Genomic DNA, 22,738 nt, shown 5'->3' with positions numbered 1-22,738 from the left:
TTCTGCCAGGCAGCTCTCCAGCCACTCCTCCCCAAACCTGAAGAAGGTTCAATGCTTGAGGTAGGTCATCAGTGCAGACCTTGACAGTCAAGCACAAGAATCTGTACTGAACTGAAAGTCAATGTAGCATGCAGAGTTTGTCTGCATCAGTCCGCCTCTCTTAAAATGCATACTGGTGACTGCTGCCTGCAGACTGCCTTTAGGTCATCAGATTCAATCCTAGATGTGCTGCAAACTATGTGTCTTGATGTCATACCTTCAAGAGGAAAAAGATGCAGCCCTAAAAAGTTTGGGTGATCTCCCATAGCACAGAAGAGAAACAACAAAATACTAGTGCTTAAACAGAGGAGATAAAGAAGAACCAGAGAAAAAAAAAAAACAGAAAAAAAATTGTGTTGCTATCAACACAAATACCTTTAGAAACTGTGAGTTTTACTCAAGGAGGCCAGAGAAAGGGAGATAAGAATCCCTGAGGGGAGTAGAGACTGAGCCTGGAGATCCCTGTATTTGCCCCTCTGGAACAGTATGTCCATTCTCTCTGCTGTGCCCTCCAGCTTTGGAAAGTACCTGTAGAGATCACAGGCCTGACCATAGCCAGCAGCCACAGCCCACAACCGGAAGGCTTCGGTGCTTAGCCTGATGGCTTCTTCCCTTGGCAGGAGCAGATCCAACGGGTCTTCAGCTATAAATCGACTTAACCGACTTTTCATTTCAAATTTGTTAAGCTATAAAACAAACAAGAAAAGAATGAACAACAAAAAAGAGAAAGGGATAAGAGACAACAGTTGCATGCAGCATTATCTCATTACTCTGACACACCAAAAGAGCTGCAGATTTCAATTCAGCTCATTCTACTCTTCTTGCACTGTTCAAATCTGTCTTTATCTTGTGTAATCTTAAGGAGCCTACTACAAAGGATCAATAAATGGTCAATGGCTATTAAAAGAGAATTATTCCAGGAAGGGATGCCTAGGTGTTACCCAATACATTCCTAACAGAAATCAATTACACCTAAATCGTTCCTGATGGAGGTTTGTCTAGCCCACACACACTCTTGTTTTGGATGCTCTCTGCAGAATTTAACTGATTTTTAAAGAATACATAATTATCCTCCTTTAAGTAGTCACGAATAGAACTCTATTAGTCAAGATTACATGCCAAAGTTATTATCTTATGAAAAACATTGTATACAAAAGTACTGAACTGATGCCAATATTCTTTTTGGGAGGTCACACTAAATGGCTTTCGGAAGTCCCGCAACCTAAACCTTTCTATGATTCTGTGTTTATTTTATAAAAAGGGTACCTCCTGCCTATTATTTTTATAACTTTATAGAATTTTGATGCTTTGGAAATGTTCTAGGGTTATTTTAGTATTGAATTAAGCATGACATGACTCATTTACAGTTCGTTCTCTAGAAATAATTTTTATCCTCCCCAACAAGTGGGTATTTTTGCTTAACCATAAAAGAGAGCTTCTCTTTCCTTCTCCCACACATACAAAAGCCTATGTGTGTTCTGTCTAAACAAATGAGATTACAGTGCCTTTTTCACGATACAAGGACATATTATAGATAATTTTAAATTCAAATGCCTTAGAGACATCTTGTAGGGAAATCAATGCATACCAGCAAGAAAGTAAAGGAGCTGATGAATCAAACTATGAATTCTGACACCCCTCCTACAGAACAGGGGGCAAAGTCAAATTTACTTCCAGAGAAGGAAGATGGAAGAATTTTGTTGTTAGCTAAAATAGCTTCCTACATTGATGATTTTGATTTAGTTTATTATCTTTCATTCCCAACATTTAAGTGCCTGTAACAAGCCATATGAGAGTGCAACAGAAGCAAAGCTTGAGTGGCAAGAACCTGGTAAGCAATTTTTGCATGCATTGAAACACCTGGAGTACACAAAGCCTGAAAGAGTAGAATTCAGATATTTTCTACTATGTTCCCAGCACCACTTAACAGCCTTTAAATACCCCACTATTCATTATCAGCACATTATTCTATGTATTTTATAGCACAGACTGGTGGTCTTCTGCTGATGTTAGCAATTTCCTGAATGGCAATTTATTAGATGCTATTAACAATACTGAACCAAAAATCCTAAGAGGTGCTCCTCGCACTGTAATGGGTGCCGCTCTTGGTAGATGTTATGCATTTATAGCACCACTGTGATGACCTATATGAGTGAATGCAATTATCTCTGAAGTGGAAAACCTGCCCAGAAGTAGGTAAGAGGGGTTGGAAATACTGATAAATGACCTCAGAGTTATTAAGACAAATGAATGGTAAGGAAGTTCAAACAGTGTTGTAAAACACAAGGATAGCAATTAGATTTCTGGTTTATACAATCCTAAGCTGCCCACCACTGGAACACAGGAGAGTACAGAGCATCACACACCAATGTGTGCTCTAAACATCTGCTGTTGGTCACTATCACTGAGCTGTGCTATGTGATTTTGCATAACTGCACTACATTAAAAAAAAAGCACAGAAAAGCTTGAGACAGCTCTTCTTCTGGTACACAGGAGAAGGCATTATCATGACGTTGTCCACAATTCCTTCAAAACACACATATACATCTTCACAATGAGCTGAAGATGAAATAATCAGAGGCACCTCCTATTAATCCTCTATCTTTACTTAGAAAGTAAGGCACAGAGAGAACAGAGGCCTTTGCAATCAGAGAAGCTCTTCTGAGAATCACTCACCAGCCTGGCTGTTGCATTTCGACCTCCAGATGCCAACACTCTGATGAACTTCATAGCAGTAGCACAAGCAACTCCATGAAGGCTGATGAGTAAATACCCCGGTTCAGCCACTTGGGGATCCCACTGAGTAGGGAGAAATTCCCTGACAATGGTCTCAATCAACCGAGGACAGTCAAGCAGCTGCAGAGAAATAGCAGGCAGCACAAATAACTAAATGTATCCAATTATGCAGACATGCAGAAGACATGCAAAGCACACAAGTTGGTCTAACCTCCTTGCCATAACTTGACCTGCTTCTTTCTTCCCTTTTCAAACCTTTCTCTACCATTCCCAAGCTCCTGTACAATGGGAAATTTACCTGGCTGCACGCTTCAGAGGAGTGCCTTGCTATGTGGGTGAGGATGTGCAGTATATCCAGGACTACTGTTGGAACAGGTCGTACCACCTCCAGGATGTACCTCAGCCGGTGCTGAATCCGTGTCTTCAAAAGTCCCTGAAAGGAAAAAGAAAAAAATTTCCATTAGGCTTTTAACAATTGCTCTCTGAACTGCAGTTGCTGGAAGACAAAAGCAGATTCAATTACATCTTCTGCAGAGAGAAGGTTTTAAAATTACCAGTGGGGAAACACAGAGATAAGTTTCTGCAGATCTGCCAGTACAGTAGCAAACGAGCAAGAGTTAGCTCAAAAGAGCAATGACTGAACTTCTGTTCTGAATCAGACCACTGCTGGGGTTTGGATACTTGTGTTTTCCAGACTATGAAATTGTAAGTAACAGGGAATAGGAAAACAACCTTCCCTATAAAGGACTACTAATACCTAATGTACCCGAAAAGGGTTCTCACACTCCTTGAATCTTTTTGGCTAGACACTACCTCCACCTAACACAACGCTCTGTCTGGTAGTACCTGTTATGTCAGAGACAGCTGACAGAAGCAGAGAACAGACACCAATTCCTATTTTGCAGTAGGAAAGAGAGATGCAGAGAGATTATATGAATTTTATTTTATGGTTCACAGAGCAGAAGACCATGATCAGTGTCAAACTGAAGACTTCTTTCCTAGCATTAAGTGACAGTGCCATGCCTTCCTAGTTCTAGGAAAAGGCAACTCCACAACACCTGAGTTTGTAGTACTGATACTTTTTCAAAGTTGCAGCCCAAGCAAGATTGTAGTTCCAAGCCTGACCAAGTTCAGCTGCTAGCTTAAATACTCCCTTTCCAACTGTGTTGAGTAATTGCGTTGTAACAGCCAATAAGCAAGTGTGAAATGGAATTTCACAACTGGAACAGTGGAGAATTTTATCCCAAATATCTTCTGAGTTTGGGCCACTTGAAACAAGTTAAAATCTATTATGCTGAACCACACAACCGTTTCCAGATCACAAACTGATCTCATCTCTTCTGTCTACAATTCTTTTGTTAAGCTTGTTAAACAGTGTCACCTAGTAGAATCATGAAGCCTTTAAATGAGACCAGATGCTCAAGTACAGTAATTCATTTTCCCAGTGAAGCTTTTAACCAAGTGCTATTTGAACACAGGCTCAAGTACATGGACTAAGTGACGTGATCACAAGTTTTAATGATTGCAGCAGGCAAGACAGTTGCATCAGCTCCACCAAGATTGGGTTTGTGATAACAAAGATTACTATTTTTAGCTCTCCTATCAGGAATGTGGGATTAGGCTTAAATATGTGAGGAATTCCTTCCAAATGCTGTAACTCTTTATCTGAGAAATGCAAATATGAAGAATGAAATTGGGGAAATGCTAAGTAGCCACCTTATGTCAAATACAAAGAGAATGTCATTGTACAAATCTAACTAGTTCTGAACTATCTAGCTGTAATGCTCATGTTTAACTTCACAAAAGTACATACAGACACTTCAATAGTGGCTGGAACCTTTTCACTTTTAGCTCAAGTAAGTGAGCTTGAAAATCATGTCTGCATGCAGTCTTTCAGCAAGTCTTACAAGGTCATCAATGTGTTTGTTGCCAATTTCCCTAGAGGAAGTTAGAGATACTTAATGATACTGAAATCACACAGGTCAAGTCTCAACATTTTTAGAGATCAATAAAATCATCCTCCTGGTAATATATGATGGAAACATAACATCCAACAGCCAGGGAGGAGTTCTAATTCTTGGTCAGAATGTTCTTAATAGCATAAACAGGACAGCAGAAGATTCAACAGCACACACAGCCACTGTACAGAGCCTACTTTCCTAAAAAGACTTCAGGTCTAGCTCTGTGCTCACCTTTACAACATCATATCGGGCTACATCTGGATCTGGCTTGCTTTCATCCTTTAATTTTTTATCTTGAGACTTCCCTGTTCCCTTCAATTCTTCTTCTTCTTCTTCCTCCTCCTCTTCTTCCTCTTCATTGCTGGGGACAAAGGGGAATGCAGCCATCCCTTGGTACCAGGAGAAAGTCCAATCAAGATATTTCTATAAGGAAGGTAGAATAAAATAAAAATCTCACAAAGAAATCATGGAAGACAAAAAATTTTCAAGGACACTTTTGATTACAGAATGTTTTATTGATTCCAGCCTAACCCCAGGAAAACATAAGCACAGTAAAGGGCATTTTAAACATGTACAGATAGAATGCAGTGCTTTTTCAGGGAAGTGATTTTAACCTATGTCCCACACACACTTGGGAAATCATGAAAAGCAATTACTGTGAGGTAAATTAAATTTACTACACAGGTAACAGAAATGCAGCTTAACTGAAAAACACTTAGGATAAAAATGAATAAATATACCATGAAGACTCTAGAAGTTAAACTGGAATTTGGCATTTATTGGCTCTGTTCCCACTTCTGGACCTGTGTGGAACTTAGGTCACCAATAATATAGAATGGTCATACAAAAATTGGTATGTTAAAATAAAGACTGCCTGCTGTATCTGTTCATATTTGTTTGGCCTTTGTTTGAACACCCCTCAGCTTCAGCAAATAAAAAATACTTTTTCTGTTCACAGCTAATGACAGCGTCAGAAATTCTCAAGTTCTAGGGCAATACCGCAATAAGAGAGCTTTCAACTTTTCAGAGAGGGGATTGCTCCCATAGCAGACCTACTTCCCCAAAAAAGTTTTAGAATACAAAAGACAGTCAAATTGAATGCTTGCACTACTTAACTGCTTTAACTTTCTGTTTCCTGAACTGGCAATCGGAAATAACTACCACGTTAGTCAGAAAAGAAGCGGCAGACTTCAACTAAACCCTAAGCTGTTTTGAAAAACTTCAAATAGAAGTGCCAAGGAAGCACAAGTTACTACCAGACACTAAAGAAAAGGCAATATTAAACAAAGTTGGTGAGTGAATGACATGGTCCTAAGAGCTCTGACTTTAGGGGATGAAGCTATGAGTCTGTCTAGAATACAGAGTTTGTGACTATAGCCATCCTTCCACCAAGAGAAGAAAAGGCATAAGACAGAGTATCTGGGTTTTCGAAGGAAACAAGAGAATGGTGCTTCCTTGTCATAGCCATTGATGAATGAACAAAGCCTTCATTCAGACAGCATGATTTTAATGCGTGTTAATCTTCTGTGTTTATAGTGGGGATAAATCCTATTTGTCTCACAAATCATGGACCAAAAGGCCAGACTTCTGTCCCTTCCTCACAGACCTTTTGAAACTCAGCAGCATGAGACTCTAGGAAGGATTCTCCAAATGAGAAAATATATTGACACAGGACTCACAGTGCTGCTTTTTGCATACAAGAAAGTCAGCAATCCCCACTTATATAAGACATCACGCCACAAGCTTTGATCTGAGAATCAGAGCACTGCAGACAGTTGTAAACCAGAGTAATATCAGAAGAAAGAAAAGCACATTAGGAAGCTGATTCATAGCATTAATTACCTACCATGGATGGGTAGGACTCATCTAGCAGAACATCATCAGGCTCATATTTTAGAAAAGGAGCAAGATGTGGAGAAAGCTACCCAGTCCTTCATTTCTCTTGCCTTCCCACTAGGGCTAGATCTAAAGGCCTGGGAGAAGTTTCAGGGGGCTTCTTGGGATCTACCCACTCTTCTCTATCACCAGCCCCTTTGCAGTCTGACACAGAAGCAGTTCTCATGAAAGGAACTTGAAACACAGCCCACAGCATGCTTTGCTTATAATAGACTGCTTCTGTCCAACCAAGAAGACATCTTAATCTTGCTGCCTAAGGCTCTTTAGTACCTCTGAAGAGAAGTGCCAACCTTCTAACAGGAGAAAAAGCATCAAGGAGAAAACAGACACATGAGAAGGTGAAATTAGCTATTTATCAGCTTAGCAAAAGCACATGAGAACAGTAGAAAACAGACAATGAAAGAAAAAGAAAACAGCATCATTATGAGGCATAAGGGAAAGCAGGGAGAATATTTAATCTGTTCAGAAGCAGGAAAACTACCAAAAAAAGTCAACAACATAAGAGGCCATATTAAAAAACTAAATCTCACACATACATCAGTAGTGGCCTGATCTAGATTGTAAAGATGTCAGAACGAAGAGAATAGCAGCAGCCTGCACTGAATTTGATCACAGGGCAGAGCTAATTCACAGGAGAAAAGATGTCCGAATCTCTCAAACTGGGATAACATGCTCCCTTGTCTGTCCCAAAGCACAGCAATGGCATTCTACTGCCCATTAAGCTAACCCATCCAGCAAGCCTTTGTTCAAGCTACTTACCACATCTTCTCATTCTGATTCCTGTGAACAGCTCAGCATGAAATCAAACCCAGGCATTTAATGATTGTCTCACCTCATCATCAAGGGACACCAGCAGAGCTCGGAGAGCACCAACAGATGCTGCCATGACATTATCCACTGCATCATCCAGCGAGAAGCGCAGCAAGAAGAGAAACCCAGCATCAAGCAGCAGACGCAGAATGCTGCCCTTCAAGGAGCAAGCAAACTCTCCAGCCTTGGCCTGAAATGTATGCCACACATAGCCAGTGTTAAAGCTGTTTCATCTCAGCTGTGTACATCTCAACATTCTGCGTGTTTGCCGCTTCCCATTTCAAGTGTAAACCAGCTAAACTGTGTGCAGGTTTTTTTCCTTTATTTTCTCCTTCTTTCATTCTCTAGAAGCATGCAACTCAAGTTCCTTAATGCAGGAAATCTTTCTTTCTAAAGTCTGGACCCATCTTCTGACTTCACCCTGCTCTGCCCCATCACTCTTCTCAAAGCCACACAGTTTCTTCTTCTCTGCCTCCACTGCTGTTGGAGGGGAGGTTAGTACTTCCCCTATGAGTTAGCTGGAAATGTGCACAGAGGTAGATACTCATTTTGCTTTATGCTATTGGCACATCGCTTTACGAGTAGGCTGGTTCATTCTCACCTCCCACAGAAAAAGCACATCATGAAGTTGGCTCAGACAAGTGGAGTGAAAAGGTCACTGCCAAGGATAGGTTTGTCACAAAAATAACGCCCAAAAAATAACCTGTGTCCAAAGCAACAACAAAACTGAAGTTACAGCACTGCTGCTGAACAACACTTGGAAGCATCTCCCTCCAGAGAAACCTGAAATTCAGTTTGTTATGTCCTAATGCTTAACTTTTATAATACTAAGGAGATCCTCATTGAAAAAGAATGCCCTGCTGGTGATTTTGCTCACCTTCATTGAATAGTAGAAAGCAAGCAACTAGTACCAGAGAATCTGGGCCCAGATCCACCATAAACTTGAATTATGGGGAGGAATTCCATGGAAAGTGACTTACCTTTTGAACAATACGACCCAAGACCTGTAGAGCCAATGTCCTCTGTTGAATAACTTGGCTGCGAGATAAATGAAAGAGCTCTTGGAGAGAATAACCAGCCCTCTAAAGGGGGTGGGGGAGAGAGGGGAAAAAAAAAAAAACAAACCGACAAAAAACACCTCAGCTATAGGTTAAAACAGGCCCCTTAAAATAAGATTAATTGTAAAATACTACATAACCTGCAATGCAATGTTTTTTGCTGCTTTGTGGCCATTGCAAAAGAGATTCTAATCATTGACGCGACAGGAGAAAACTGAACTTCTTAAGAAAAGGATGTATATACACCTTTTTCTAACACCACAGGTGCTTAATGGCATTAAAGAGAAAAAGCATCAATGGAGTTTTCTGAAAGTAAAGCAGTTAATGCATGCAGACCCAACTTCAGGAGCTTGTTTCAAAAGAAAATCAGCAATCCACACTTTCCTAAGGTTTTTGTCACTAAAAAGCCTTGACACAAAAACAATCTGCCAAATCAAACACAGAAAACAAAAGTGGGTATGCCCTTTCTACTATATTACATGTACCTCTGCCTCTTCTCCATGGTGATGCAGGCCTAGATGTGTTGGTAAATCAGCATCTGCAGGAATCAATTCTCCTTTTAAACTGAATCGCGCTTGCATTCCCTACGACAAAAGGGTGGGGAGAGAAGATTATTTCTATTGCCTTCCACTCCATTCACCACTTAAAATACTATTTCTTACATCAACTGCTGGAAGCTGACAGTTCAGAAACTCCCCAGGTCAGGCCTCAAATTCTTTACTGCCATCTTTCCTTTTTTCTTAACTTTCAGACCTGTTTCATCCCAGATGACAGTTGCTAGACACTCACTTCCTAGCTCTCTTAAGCACTACAGACTGAACTGACCATGTATCATCCTATCCTGCGGAAGAAACTGAGGAATCTCTCAGCCTGATGGGAGTCTTACAGATTGAGTAAGCAGAAGACTAGTTTTTGAAGCCTTCAAAACTGCTACTGCTGAGAAGCATGATCCAGACACAAACATGAAAAAAATATCATTTTCTGCTTTCAAACCTTTTTGGTTTTCTTCTGCTGTGGTGGGGGCAAATCTTTCATCCATTCCAGCTTCTCAAACTCCACACTGTCCATGTGAATCCATTCCTTCTTGGGCTTCACAGGCAGATCATCATCTTTGGGGTGGGAAGAAATGGCAGTCTTACATTCCAAGGCAGGGATGAAGAAAATACTATTTCTCCTTTGCCAACCTACTTGGCTTAAAGACTGCATCAAATATAGGATTCGTGTAAAATAAGAAGAAAACAATTTTCAAACTGACTGTTGGCTGATGCATAAACATCAAAGGTTTAAAGCTGTTTTCATTTTTCATGAGAGCCAGAAGAGGAAGTAAACAGCACTGTACTGAAATTCACAGACAAGGCTAATTTAGGAGAAGTTCAATAGAAGTCAGGGCACAAATAAGGCAAGTGATCAGAACCAGGTCAGAAAAATAGGATCAGCCCTACTTTTGAGAAAGTAAACTAATAACATCCAAGGAGGAGGGGTGTTGGGAGAGATGTAAAATGATTCAAAAATATTAATGCAGAGAGGTCCAAGCAAATTATTGGAAGCCAGTAGGAATTCAGCCTAGATACACTGGAGAGAGCACAGACACTACTATTCATGCTTTTGTCACATTTGCTGTGCTGCTCTTCATTCTGTGTCCCCCTCTAAAGGCTTGAGGAGATCAACTTGGGAAGAAAAGATCAAAACTGCTGCAAATTTACACAGCTTGCCTGAGAAACAGCTCAGTGGGGAAACTGGACAGTTAACAAGTTTCAGAGGCACAAGTACTAAAGGAAGAAATTACTAATTTAACTTTATAAAGAGTTTTGACTAGAAGAATTTGAGAAACAAGACATTTATGCCTGACATCAGAAGAGTTGCCCTAGGAAAGAGACAGATCAGCATGTGGAAGAATCTCACAAGTGAAGGGACAGGAGAGATGTAACTGGAAATTACCTGAGCACTAGGAAAGGTAATGCTTTGCTACTAGGATACTATCCCATACCAGCATGAGAATAGATGACTTAAGAAGTCTTTGCTATCTCAAGAGCAATCCCACATAAGGGCAGGAACAGGCAGTCTGAGGCCATGAAAAGCAGCAGCACCACTCCTGCTGGAGCAGCCCAGAACTCATTTGCATTGCCGTTATTAATCCTAGTGCTCTGGTTTTCTCTTGCAAGGAACAATGAGTCCCACTGAGATGCTCTTCTTTCATCAGATCTTTTCCTGTTGATAACTGGCCTGAAACCTGACCTTTTACTTTCCTCCAATTAGCAGATAAACTTTCAGGAAGGGCACTCATCCTTTCTAGGATGAAACTTCACTCTTATGATCAATGGGGCATTGAGTCAGGCAAGGAACGAAGCACAGAGTTATCTTCCCCAGCCAAATTTCAGTCAAAGGCTCAGCACACATTTTAATTGAAGAGAAGGAAAAAGCATCTGAAATGTAAGAAAGTAGAATGTTTGTGGGTGGTAGGTGCAAAACCAGAGGAAATAAATCAGCAGAAAAATGAAATCTATTGACATTTGTAATTCAACAAATTGGTTTTCTCCTTCTCCATTATTCACTGAACTGATAGGGTTGAGTTAACCATTCTATGAACTGTTATGGAGGATCCTATGAAGGATTACACATATTACCACCAGCCCTTAGTATTATGATCTTGTCAAGAAAAGACAGATACATATTCCAAGGCATCAGCAGATTGTTCGGTTACTGAGAAATTCCTTTACAGAAACAAGATGACAGTGTGAATGCAACACTTGTACTGAACTTTTTCAGACTTAGGTTATCTTAAAGGCTACCACACAACCTCTTCCCTTTCTGCTTTGCTTCCCCTTTTCTTGGTGCCAGGATTTCCTTTTCCATTTGATAAAATTGCAAGTTGCTGAATAAAGGCTTCACCATCTTGTTTGTTAGAAACAGTAGACTTTTATCTCATTAGAGACGTAGGTTTGACTTTTGAGCAATCCTATTGCTTTGTGTCATCATCCTCTCCCTGGCAAAGTCAGAATGACCATATCTGCTGGGTTATTCATGATTGATTTACTTATGAACACAAACAGATGCAAAATCCCAACACTAAGTGCTAATGTCAAATTAATATTTTACATCTCCTGCTGGCCAAGATGGGCTGTAGGCATAAACTCAGGTGCTGGAAAGGCTTCCCTTGGTTTTATAACTGTGTTCCAGCTCATCCTTTCTTTGTTATTTCAAATACCCTGGGAAAACTCCCTTTCCTGTGCAGTCTTTCAGAGGAAGCAAAAGATGTTGTCAGCACACGACGCTCATGAACACTGAGCTATTCTCAAGAGCACTACTACAATCTTTTTCAGTCTTTTCAGGTTGAACAACCCGCTTCTATTGCTCCCAGGCGAGTAAAAGAATGTCACTTAATCTGGTGCTACTTGTGCACTCGACTGTTCTGGAACTAAAAAGAACTAAAAATAGTCCTTTTGACTTGTGGAAAAGTAAAACTTGGAGAGAAACAGCAAAAGGACTATTCATTGAAGTGTTTTGCTCAATAAGAGGCTGCACATGTCCGCACATATATACTAACAGCCTCATCCCCCTCATCAAGAAAATGGTAAATGGTTATCTCTTGCAAACACCAAGCTGAAATCCTCGAGTGATTCAGAGGTCTCTTTAATCAGTCTGCATGTTGTACTGGGACACAAAGAATGCATCAGAAGAGAGGATCAAGAGATGGAGACAGACAAAAATTGACATGAAATTGGGGGAGAAGCATGCTAATGAGGGAGAGAGACATGCTATGAACGAAAGTGTGGGAAAGATGAGAATGGGGGCCTAAAAATCACAACAGAGAAGAATGGCTAAATTAAAAACTGCAGCAAGGAAAGCAACAATAAGAGCTGGAGCTTAATGGGAAAACACTTTTCTCTACCATGAGAATATATGGGTTGCTCTAGCTGCTGGGTATAAAACAGCTTTCTCCCCAGAGAGGCATATATTGCGTATTAAAGAGTTGTCGTAAGAGGCAACAGCTCTGTACAATTCTTCCAAAAAAAGCAGAAGAACAATCTACACCTTAATACTTCCCTCCATCCACAGCACAAAGGACTGTATCCTGTGGAAATCACTGCGTGGGATCTAAGATACAAGCCACAGAGTGGGGCCATCAAGCGTCATAAGACATACATGTGCTATATGAGCAATTTCCCTGAAGTGAGATTGACTGTCATCTCCATGCTATCCTGTGAGCAAATCACTAACTCTTACCTACCCAACACCCTCTTGTCCCCAATAGGTCCCAGTTAAAAGAAGTTATTCAAGCAGCAGCTGAATATCACTACCACGCCCTTCTGTTTCCCTGTTCATATGACTGAATAGGAAGAGCAATGATGCCTACTGTTTAAAACACATTTTCCCCCTTCAGAGACCTCAGAACAAATTTCAAAAACAAAGCAAGACCTCCTACTGAATAGCTCACCTCCGTTACATAGTGTATCACCCTTCTAATCTATGAGCCCCAAATAGAAATAACAGAGGTATTCTTTTTTAAACCCAAAATATATGAATATATGTATTTAAGTATCATGATAAAGTTCTAAGTTGGATAACTAACAAAGTGTCACATCAATCCAATCTGGATTGATGAAAACACCATACAAACCTTACATTTATGTTCAGAACATTAACAACATGCACTTTGTTTCTTACCTGTGATTTTTACCTTCATATTTTCTTCCTTCCTTACAGATTCTTCCAGACCCGACTCCTGCATGGAAAGAGGTGATCCTGCACCACGCTGAGCCATAGGCAGAGATTCCAAACACTCCTCCAGTCTGTTCTGTTCCATTTTTAATTCCTTTTTCTGGCCTTCATTGCTAGCACGTCGTGACTTTAAGAAAGAAACTAAACTGGAATCTGCAAGAATTGACAAAGAGACAGACAGAGAAGTGACAGTAAGTCTCAAAATACTTGATACGCCTATAGCTCCTGCTATTTATGTTTTAGACTTTTCATTCCCATTCCACATGCCCTCTTCTTCTGCACCAACTGTCATTTCTTTTCAAACTGAGGCACTTAACTGCTTTATGACCTCTTGAGCACATAAGCTGGGTACAACTGACTGGTGAGGTGACACCAGAGAAAGAGCTGATGAATGTCTTTCAAGGTAAAGCAACCACAAAAATTCTAGTTATCGTCCCAGCTTACAAATAAAGATACAGTTGTTTCTCTCCCCCTTACTGCCACTTTAAAGGCACATCCAAACAAGACTATTCATTGTACGGAGAATCTTGGTCTGTGATTTATGGGAGGAACCCAGGTCTAACAGTTTGCCTACCCTGCCTGTGGACTGCTCAGTGGCATTCAATCTGAACACTATGAGAACACACAGAACAGACACTACAAAAAAAAAAAACCTGCTCTTTATTGAATTGCACTAGAGCTGCAGTGCATGGTCTAGATATTATGTTAGGAGGAGGAGACCTTGTTTGTTCTGAACTGACTCCCTATCCTGAGAGTCAGTTACAGTCTGACAACACCCAGAAAATAGACATGGCCATTTTATTCATGCTTTGGTGGAGAAGAGGAACATTTGGGAGGTAGGGGTGTTTTGAAGGACAGACAATATTCCTATGGCTCTAAAATTGGAAAACATCAGAAGACCATCATTTTCATTTCAGATCTGCTTCAGATAGCCCACATCATTTTTGATGGAGCACACTTTGTCTTTGAATACTCTTCCTCTAGAAGATGGTGTTGGGATGCTTATGCCAGGGGTGAACAGTAAGAGCCTGTGCATTGTGCCTCTAAAAGGTACAGAGATACTCCAATAAGCAGCATCAGAGATGTACAAAGTAACAGAATATAACATCTACATTGGTTATTTATTCTTTGGAGGACAAAGTACAAGCAATTCAGAAATGCTCTGTACTTAAGAGGAGTCAACCCAAAAAGGAAATTACTCCCATACCTCTGAAACAGTTCAAAGAGGATGCAGGGATCTATCCCACACTTGTGATTGCTGCACACTCTCTTAATGATGCAGTTTAAATGTCCCTTGGCAAGGGAGAGACATTCAGACCAGCCTCATTAACGCACACTTTTTTTCCTGAACGCAAGCAGAGCTCTCACTTTCTCACACTTCACTGTACACAGCAAGGAGAAGACTGTATTCATTATTTCATCATTTCAGTCAAACAATGACAAACAAGTCACAGATTATGTCAGTCTGTGTACAGTATGTCAGAAAGTAAGCCTACTCCAGCCCAGAGTCTCCACAGGCAAATCCAGAACAGTATCAACAGTAAGATCCTGAAGACACTGCCCAGCATGGAATTGCCTACCCATCCCCATAATCCACACCACAGAGTCTCATCTGCTTCATAACTAAGAGGTAATTCAAAGACTGGACAGCATTAAACACCCACAAATTATTCACACTTCTGAATATGGAGAAAAAGTCTCTTTAATTGACATCTCTGTGCCTGTCCAGGTCCCAAGTTCAGCTGTAAGCCGGTAACTTCGTTTAGAAGTTGCTTCATCATGCATAATTCCCTAAACTACAGATATTTTGGGAATGCTAGAATGACTCCTGATTTCCTTAAGGCCTCAAAGACTGAAAGATCTACAATTTTAACCCATAAGGCATATAAACAAATACATTGTTTTAGGAAATAATTTATTGTTTAAAAATACTTAAAATACACTCCACCCTTTCTAAACTCCGTAAGTATTCACTAATATCCTCAGGGATGGAGTGGTGGGGACAAGGAGCAAAAGATCACAAAAGTCACGAGAAGAAAGTGCATAAACAACATATTTCTCATACACATGCCACTGTTATAAGCAGTGAAGTCAAAAAAAAAAATTTACCTCAGATAGTTTGGAGAGCTCAGCTCTCTGAATGATGTGCCTAAAGATTCTGTCTGCAATTACTTTGCACAGTTCCTTTGCCCCTTTTCCAGTTATACCCATGCTGCTTGCAATGAAGTCAAGATCACTACCATGATCCTTAAGCTAAATCCACAAGAGACTTATGCATCTAAAATGCCACTCACACCTAAATTTGATACTAGAGAATCTGAAACGATGAGAATTTCAAAAACCTTTGTCTGCCACCTACGTCTGGAAGTCTGCTCTTCTTGAGCATACAAAAATCATTGAAACCAACACTATAAAGTTTTACAGTGCCCTAGATCACGGAAAGTCTTATCAAACATACCACATCACTGCTGTCAGTGACAGGCACTCCCAGAACACCACTGTGGACAGGGATCCAAACCAGAGTTCAGCTGCACCCAACAGCCAGATACTTAGAACACTTATTCAAGAAGTTCAAGATTAGTTGTAAGTTTTTCTGCTCTACCAAGTAGAGATTCAAACTGAAATGTCCCATGTGCCAAAACATTTTCCCTATCTGGGTACTGACAGTTCTGGCCCAAGTCTTAGGTATTTTGGAGGGGAAGACCAAGGGCGCTCTCTCACCTCAGCATTGCTATGGCCACCCTAAGAATAGCTTTGTTTTCCGATCTGCTTCAGAGAATTACATTTTAGGACCCCAATACATTTATATGTAACCAGGTATTTGATGCGCAAAGTAAGAGAGGGCATGGACTGTCTTACCCTACAGCAAAGGGGAGACAAAACAGACTTAACTAAGCTCAGTCTCAATGACAAGTAAGCGCTCTAGTTCCTTCACACTGGATTCTTACTTATAAGCTACTGTCATGGCATGGAAGCTAGATTACCCACATATGCAATGAGCAGGAATCCCAAGCTCCCATCTTTGATATGTGAATTTGGTAATACTTCAGGACACCTACACATTCAGCAAACTTCCACACCTCTAGGAGAATTCACGCTGGGAAGCACATACCCAACTGAGCCAGAAGCCTTTCCTGCTCCTGCCGGATCTCCTCCTCAGACATGGACCGCAGCTTCTCCAAATTCTCTTTGTGAATAGCTTGAGCTTCCTGCTCACTCTTTTGGCTTCCAAGACCCTCTCCCGTTATGAGACAAGGCCGCTGAGAGGTCAAAAAGTCATCACCTTTATCTGCAAGATCCATCAGAGAAAGCAGTTAGTGATTTAAGCATCTACAGCATTATGAATGCATCTCAATTTTGTCATTATCAGGCTTGCATAATTTCTTTTTTTTTTTTTTTTAACCTTGGTAGCCAAAGTAAAATAGGAGTAAAGAAACTTAGTTTAGCTTCAAACAAAACTAAAATACTTGGGCTTTCATCCCATGTCACAATAAAACCTCATTTCCATCTTGTTTCTTTAGGAGTTTGGGAAGGGATGGGGGGAAAGGAACTTTGTTTCTTTAATGCAAAGCAACAGCAAGAAAAGGTAAACTGGAGCATAATTCACAATTGATGAGTCAGACCATTCTTCCAAGTTAGTGAATACTAGATTCTTTCTCTGCTCAAGAACACCTGAATCCACATTGGTACGTCAGCTGAACCATGCCTAGTAATACCTGTTGAGTGAGACATGAGAATTAAAATTATTAGGTAACCCAGTTTCCAGAGTGATACAGGATCCATTCTCAACACCGGTATGTTTGCTTCTAACAATGTCCTGTATTCACCTTTAAGAGTTAAATGTATTAGAAGTTTTAGCAGGGGAGCATTTTTCTTACCCTGAACAAAATCAAGTCTCCTTTATCACCTGATGTAAATCCTTTTCAAAGCCTCATTTCATTGAACTCTAGTGGCAGGGTAACATGCTCTTTTGCTCAGAATGAGACCCTCCAGCTGTCCTGTAGCCCACTATACAAGGCCTTGACTTAGTGGCTTTTCCTTACGTTTTGTTCGTATGCTCCGTATAGTGACTTGGAACATCCCTATGATCCTAAACCAGCCGACGCTGAAAGCATCGAACCCCTGTTCAGTAATGACACTCGTTATAACATCAGTAAGGTTTGATGTCATTTCCACAGCAGCTGTCTTACATATTGAGCAGAAAGAGATGAGAAGACAGAGTGACCTGGTAAAATATTCAGTAAGCTTCCCACCATCAGCAACTAAGCTGAGGGTTACCAGGCACAAACACTTTGTTACAACAAGAAATGGACCTCCCCCTCTTCGCCTCTTGCTTCTAGTGATCCTGCCACAATAATCTTGCTGAGGAGGCCAAGCCAGTTTCTGATGCCTCTGTTGTGCTACTACATTTTAGAAGTATTCTACTTCAAGAGGATCACAGCTATAGGGCTGCTGTATTTCCCTTTGAGATTTCTCAGACAAAAGTACACATGCACAAATTGTAACAGGATATACACTAAGCACAGTATATTGATCTAGATGGTGAATTTGTGCACACACAGCACAGCACATCTGTGAGTTCTCGTATCAATTCTCTGACAAAGGTCACGGCAGACAGAAACCTTAGCCAAATGGCGATAATGCTCAAATGACATCTGGCCTCTATTTCAATGGGAAAAAAAGAGTATTAGGGAAAAACCCAGACACACAGTGGTCCTAAGCGAATAGGACTGTCCAAGACATCAAAAAAAAAAAAGCCTGGAGATGCTGGTACCAGTTGAATTGGTTTCATCGTCCCTTGTCAAGTTGCTGTCAGATAAGTAACTGCTAGAGGTGGCACTGACTCATCAGCATTGCCTCACAGAATTCCTTATGGAGCAAAGACACAGTCTCATGGCAGCGGATCCGGTGACGGAAGACTGAGCTTTCAGCTTCTAGGTAGGAGTGAGAACCTGCACCACCTTCATCAGACACAAGAAGAACCCTTTTCCTAAAATTGTGGGAATCAATGATGAAACAAGAAAAATTTCACATATAACAAACAGAGAGGAAAAAGAGGACAAGAATCTTGAAAAATAAATCTGTTTGGCCCCGTGTGAAGCCAAAAGGAAACTGTTGAGAAAGCTAACCCAATTTTTAGAATGTTAATTTGAGTTTCAGACCATTTCAAATCCTTGTCACACCACAGACATTCCAAGGGACCTTGAGATTCCTAAACTGAAGACACCAGTGCTACCCTGGTTTAAACATAAGGTGCACTGATGCTATCGTTACTAAGGCTATGTAAATACGGTAGGCTGGATAAGCAGAACCTTCTCCACTTACCATCCCTGATGCTGGGGAGAGGTGCCTCTCCTGCTGATCCCTCGGGACCCAGCTCATCCGGAGCAGCTGATCTTATTTGCACGAACTCAGCAGCAGAGGGAGCTGCTGCTGCCTTTTCAGCAGCTCTACTAGCTGCCATCTTCTGTGCAAAGATGCTTTTTCTTCCAGATCCCACCTTCACCTGCGAACAGGGAAACCATGCGTCACCTCTTTCCTCTCCAGACTCCCCCACACACCTGCCACTAACAAACACATAGATCTGATCCTAAAGACACCTTCAGATCAGATTTTGGAACATGACAAAGGCAAAGAGACATTGCTGTCTACTTGCCCTTTTCTGTGCGTGTGCTATTCCTTTTTTAACACACAGTTTAATGCTACGACAAAGAGACAAAAATGTGTGTTTTTGCTACCTAGAGAAGGAAGATGATTAATTATAAGTGAATTCAAGCTAGGCAAGTACACCTAAAATATCACCAAACACAACAGCTCCGGCTTTCCTGCTGTTTGGAAACCCTGCATAGCTGAATACTTTGCATTTCTGAGGATAAATGGGGCTGTACTGTACTGTGCTCACCACATGCCTGGAACAGGCTTTTTATAAGGTGATTAGGGAGCAGCAGGGTGAAGAGATTTACACAGTAAGAAGCAGGCAAGTGGTGCTAAAATAATCCTGACTAAATTACTGCGCTGCTAGCCTAGGTGATGGAAGGGCAGTGCTAACAACATTGCACAGGATGCACAGGAAATCTAAAGCAGACTAAGCAAAAAAGCTCTTGCACATCCTCAGTCCAGAGAAGGAGCTTAAAAGGCAGTCTGAACATCTGGTAGCTGCTTTGTGCACTCCTGCATCAGGTAAACAGAACTGGTAGTTTAAAAGGTATTACTCTTTCCTTCCAAAAAAGCTGTCCTTCAAAATAAGCTACCTTTACAAAGCAACCATAGCTTTCAGTCACATACCAATTCCCAGCATCTGACTCCCACTCAGCTAGCAGCTCTTGCTACTACAGCAACTGATGAGAGCAGCCATGGCTTCCAGTTTTACAGCCTCCGAAAAAAAACTATGTCAAAATCCAAAAAGTTGCAAAACAATCTGTGCAAGCATACTCTTATGTCATTCCAGGAGGAATGAGGTGCAACTTCCGTAAGCACAGACTCAATCAAACCTGGTGTATGAATTAACAGAGTAAATCCTCAAAGTAAATCATGCAGAACAGAATTGATTCTATTACAACAGCCCAGATTTGATCCACCTCACTTAAGGTTAGCTGAAGGAGGTCGCCTTTTTTCCTAAACCACAAGGATTCCAACACTATTTAACCGCAGGGTATGGACTGCCTACTTGATGGCAGCTTGGTAGAAGAACTCTCACCTAAGATAAAGTGGTAATGCCAGAGATACATTGAGCCAGCTCCTAATTTCCAGCATGCCAAGTCATTTATTCTAAGCCCTACCACCCACCAAGCATTAGGCTTTGTTGTGGGAAAGTTTAAATAGATAATGAAGGTAGCATAAAACAGCTGCTCTCAATCTTACCTCACTTTTTATTTCAGAGCGGTGAAATGTCCTTGGAAATGGGTCTCCTGTGGGCACTGGCATGGTCACTGCTACTGCACTTGTATCTCGTTCCTGCAGCAAAAAATTCAAATGCTGTAGAAACCATTGCAACAGCCAGATGTGTTTATACCACTTAGCTAAGAGTGGACTCAAAATCTCTCAGCTCTGTAGCTCACAACACTGCTGTCAGGCTCAGAGTACTTTGTGCTTATTTAGAGACAAAGTGAGGCTATTTTCCAAAAGGCTGGGTAAACTCCACACACCACTCAAAGAATCAGGTAAAGGAAAACCTGGGCCAGTGCAGAGCAATGAGAACATCTCTCTTAGTCCAGAAACTCACCCAAATCCACACCAGGAACACATGCCTGCATGCAAGCAGTGTGACCTGTAGACAGTCTGAACTGGAGAGCAGATTCAAACTCATATTTAACTGACAGTGAAAATATACCCAAAGAGCCTTTTCTTTCAAGATGCTCCACGACACTGGTCTACAGTGCTACAACTGCTTCATTACACTGTAGAAATAAAAAGTAGCAACAGAACCCCTCAGTCCTGTCCACTGCATAGTTCACAGCACTCAAAAAATACTAGACCATCACATAAAAACTAGACATACAATAATTTTGCTGCAGACTGCTGTAATGTGCTGATCATGACTCTCCAGTCTTTCCTCTGGATCTTCATCCTCGAAGTGGACACAGGCACTTTTGATCTTGGACTTTTTTGGAGGAGCTGGAGTTAGAGCTGGGAGAATATCAGGAAAATCTGGGCAGGGGAAATAATATGAAAAAAAAGCCGTTAAGTTACTCAAATATAACTACTGTGCAATAGGTACAAGACCAAAGGCTCCCTAATAGTACCTATTATTGCTTTGATGAGAAAGAAAGACGATGAGGAAGCAATAAGACAATTAAGAGTCCTCTGTCTCTGACTTGTGCTGGGTAGTAGAGAGAAACATGTTCAGAAATTTTATTATTTATGTATTGGCACCAAGATCTTTTTAAAGAGCTGCATAAGCAGGAAAGGGTACTGAGGCCTGACTGCAAGTATTAAGGGGAAAAAGCAAGACTGTACAGAAACAAATAGTGCCCTTGCAGGTTGTGTTCAGGCATAGAAAAGCACATTTCCACTGCCAGGCCTAACAGTGAGTGATTTGTATGATCATGAGCAAGTCAAGGCCACCTTTTCACTATCTATAAACTGGGATCATATTTCTTAACCTGCAACCAAGCACTGCAAGATTTAAATTGTTGCTTTTAAGAAAGCACTTTGAGTTTCTGAGACTATTAAGCACATGACAGACATCTTACAATTACTACTGACAGAGGAAAACAAAACCACAGGAAGGAGGCTTATCAAGCCAGATCTGTTGGCTGACAGCTGGAGCTGTTAGCAAAGCTAAATCTCAAAGACATTGAAAACAGGGTCTGGATAAATGACAACATAAGTAGTAAGTGTCCAATGGGTACAAATCACAGAAAACACCTCTGGCATTGAGGCTGGCAAGGTATGACAGACAGCTGATAAACACAGATAAAGGCAATGTGTTGGAAAGGTGGCTCTGCTGGATGCTAGTAACATTGGACAAGTGCATTTTCCAACAAGGCTGAGAACAAACAATACTGCAAGGAGGACACACACAGAGGACAAAAGCAACACTGGGTTGAGAGGGTGGTGAAAGGGCAAGCACTGAGGAACATTGAAAGGGACAAAGAAACCTAGTAATTTGAAGAACCCCACAAGGGAAATTACCATCTAACATAACTACATCCTTGCTGTCCTGTAGCGGGGGTCTCTCAGCACCTGTGGTCCCTTCCTCCCCCTTCCTCTTGTCTGCTTTCTTCACAATCTTCACTGCAGGTGAAGCTCTGGCTGCCAGAAACTGGTTTTGAAAGAGCAGCAGGTCTGCCTCAGACTCCCCAGGCTTTGGTCTTGACAACATCTTGCCTTCTCGCTCTTGCAGCCCAGACCTGTGTGCTGTTCACATGGAACCTACTGAAGACACAGAAAACTGGTTACACAACTGGATTTCCTGGTGTGAGGAGAGGGACAGCAAGGGAAAACTATTAAGTTTTGTCCCACTCTGCTGTTCCCGTACATAGTGCAGCCACCCTACTTCAGGATCACCCCAGGACACAACTAGTTGCACCAGAGTCCCAGACAAACTGTTTGCCTTGTTCTTCACTGCCAAACAACATGCTACTAGACAAGCCAACACTTGGTCTACCAGCCAGCTGGGAGCAGAATGGCATCCGTCCAGCAAAAAGCCATCCAACAAGTGCATCACTGCCAGAACACCAACAACATGGCTTTACATTCGCAAAGCTACAGAACCGCCTGGACCAAGACCACAGATTTTACTTTCTCTGCCATCAACACCAACCAAGAACACCAGAGGCCCAATATCATGCAAATCTTCTCCCTCCAGCATATGGTCTTCTCAGGATCCTCGCATTATCATCCCTGTCAGGATGCAAGAGCTTGTCCACGTAGATTTGGACAATGGTAGATCTGGACAATGCATTCACTACATTTGCTCTCCTCCTCACTCAAATCCCCCAAGTGAAAAAAGTTCTTCTTCCTTATCTAGTCCTCCTGCTTTAGTTCTCTCTCACTCTTTCACTGCTCAGCCACACT

The 22,738-nt window shown here is 41.3% G+C and overlaps 1 protein-coding gene across 1 annotated transcript in view; it reads right to left on the bottom strand.

Annotated features, from left to right (window-relative positions):
• The window catches only part of RPAP1 (RNA polymerase II associated protein 1), a gene marked incomplete at its 3' end in the record, with an annotated part of 36,523 nt that extends 14,389 nt beyond the window's left edge, over positions 1–22,134 (bottom strand). The window contains exons 1-14 of the mRNA XM_081999915.1: positions 21,854–22,134; positions 20,718–20,866; positions 20,081–20,173; positions 18,545–18,725; positions 16,332–16,508; positions 13,166–13,372; positions 9,494–9,609; positions 8,986–9,084; positions 8,423–8,524; positions 7,465–7,632; positions 4,968–5,159; positions 3,074–3,208; positions 2,716–2,895; positions 568–725 (exon numbers count right to left, since the gene is read on the bottom strand). Coding sequence (XP_081856041.1) covers positions 568–725; positions 2,716–2,895; positions 3,074–3,208; positions 4,968–5,159; positions 7,465–7,632; positions 8,423–8,524; positions 8,986–9,084; positions 9,494–9,609; positions 13,166–13,372; positions 16,332–16,508; positions 18,545–18,725; positions 20,081–20,173; positions 20,718–20,866; positions 21,854–22,043 — 2,147 coding nt within the window. The 5' untranslated portion in view covers positions 22,044–22,134. The remainder of the gene's footprint in view (positions 1–567; positions 726–2,715; positions 2,896–3,073; positions 3,209–4,967; positions 5,160–7,464; positions 7,633–8,422; positions 8,525–8,985; positions 9,085–9,493; positions 9,610–13,165; positions 13,373–16,331; positions 16,509–18,544; positions 18,726–20,080; positions 20,174–20,717; positions 20,867–21,853) is intronic.
• Positions 22,135–22,738: the final 604 nt, after the last annotated feature.

Source organism: Phaethon aethereus (genome assembly GCF_964289735.1).
Source record: "Phaethon aethereus genome assembly, chromosome: 5".
Classification (NCBI taxonomy): Eukaryota; Metazoa; Chordata; class Aves; order Phaethontiformes; family Phaethontidae; genus Phaethon; species Phaethon aethereus.
This window is presented reverse-complemented; position numbering and strand designations above follow the sequence as displayed.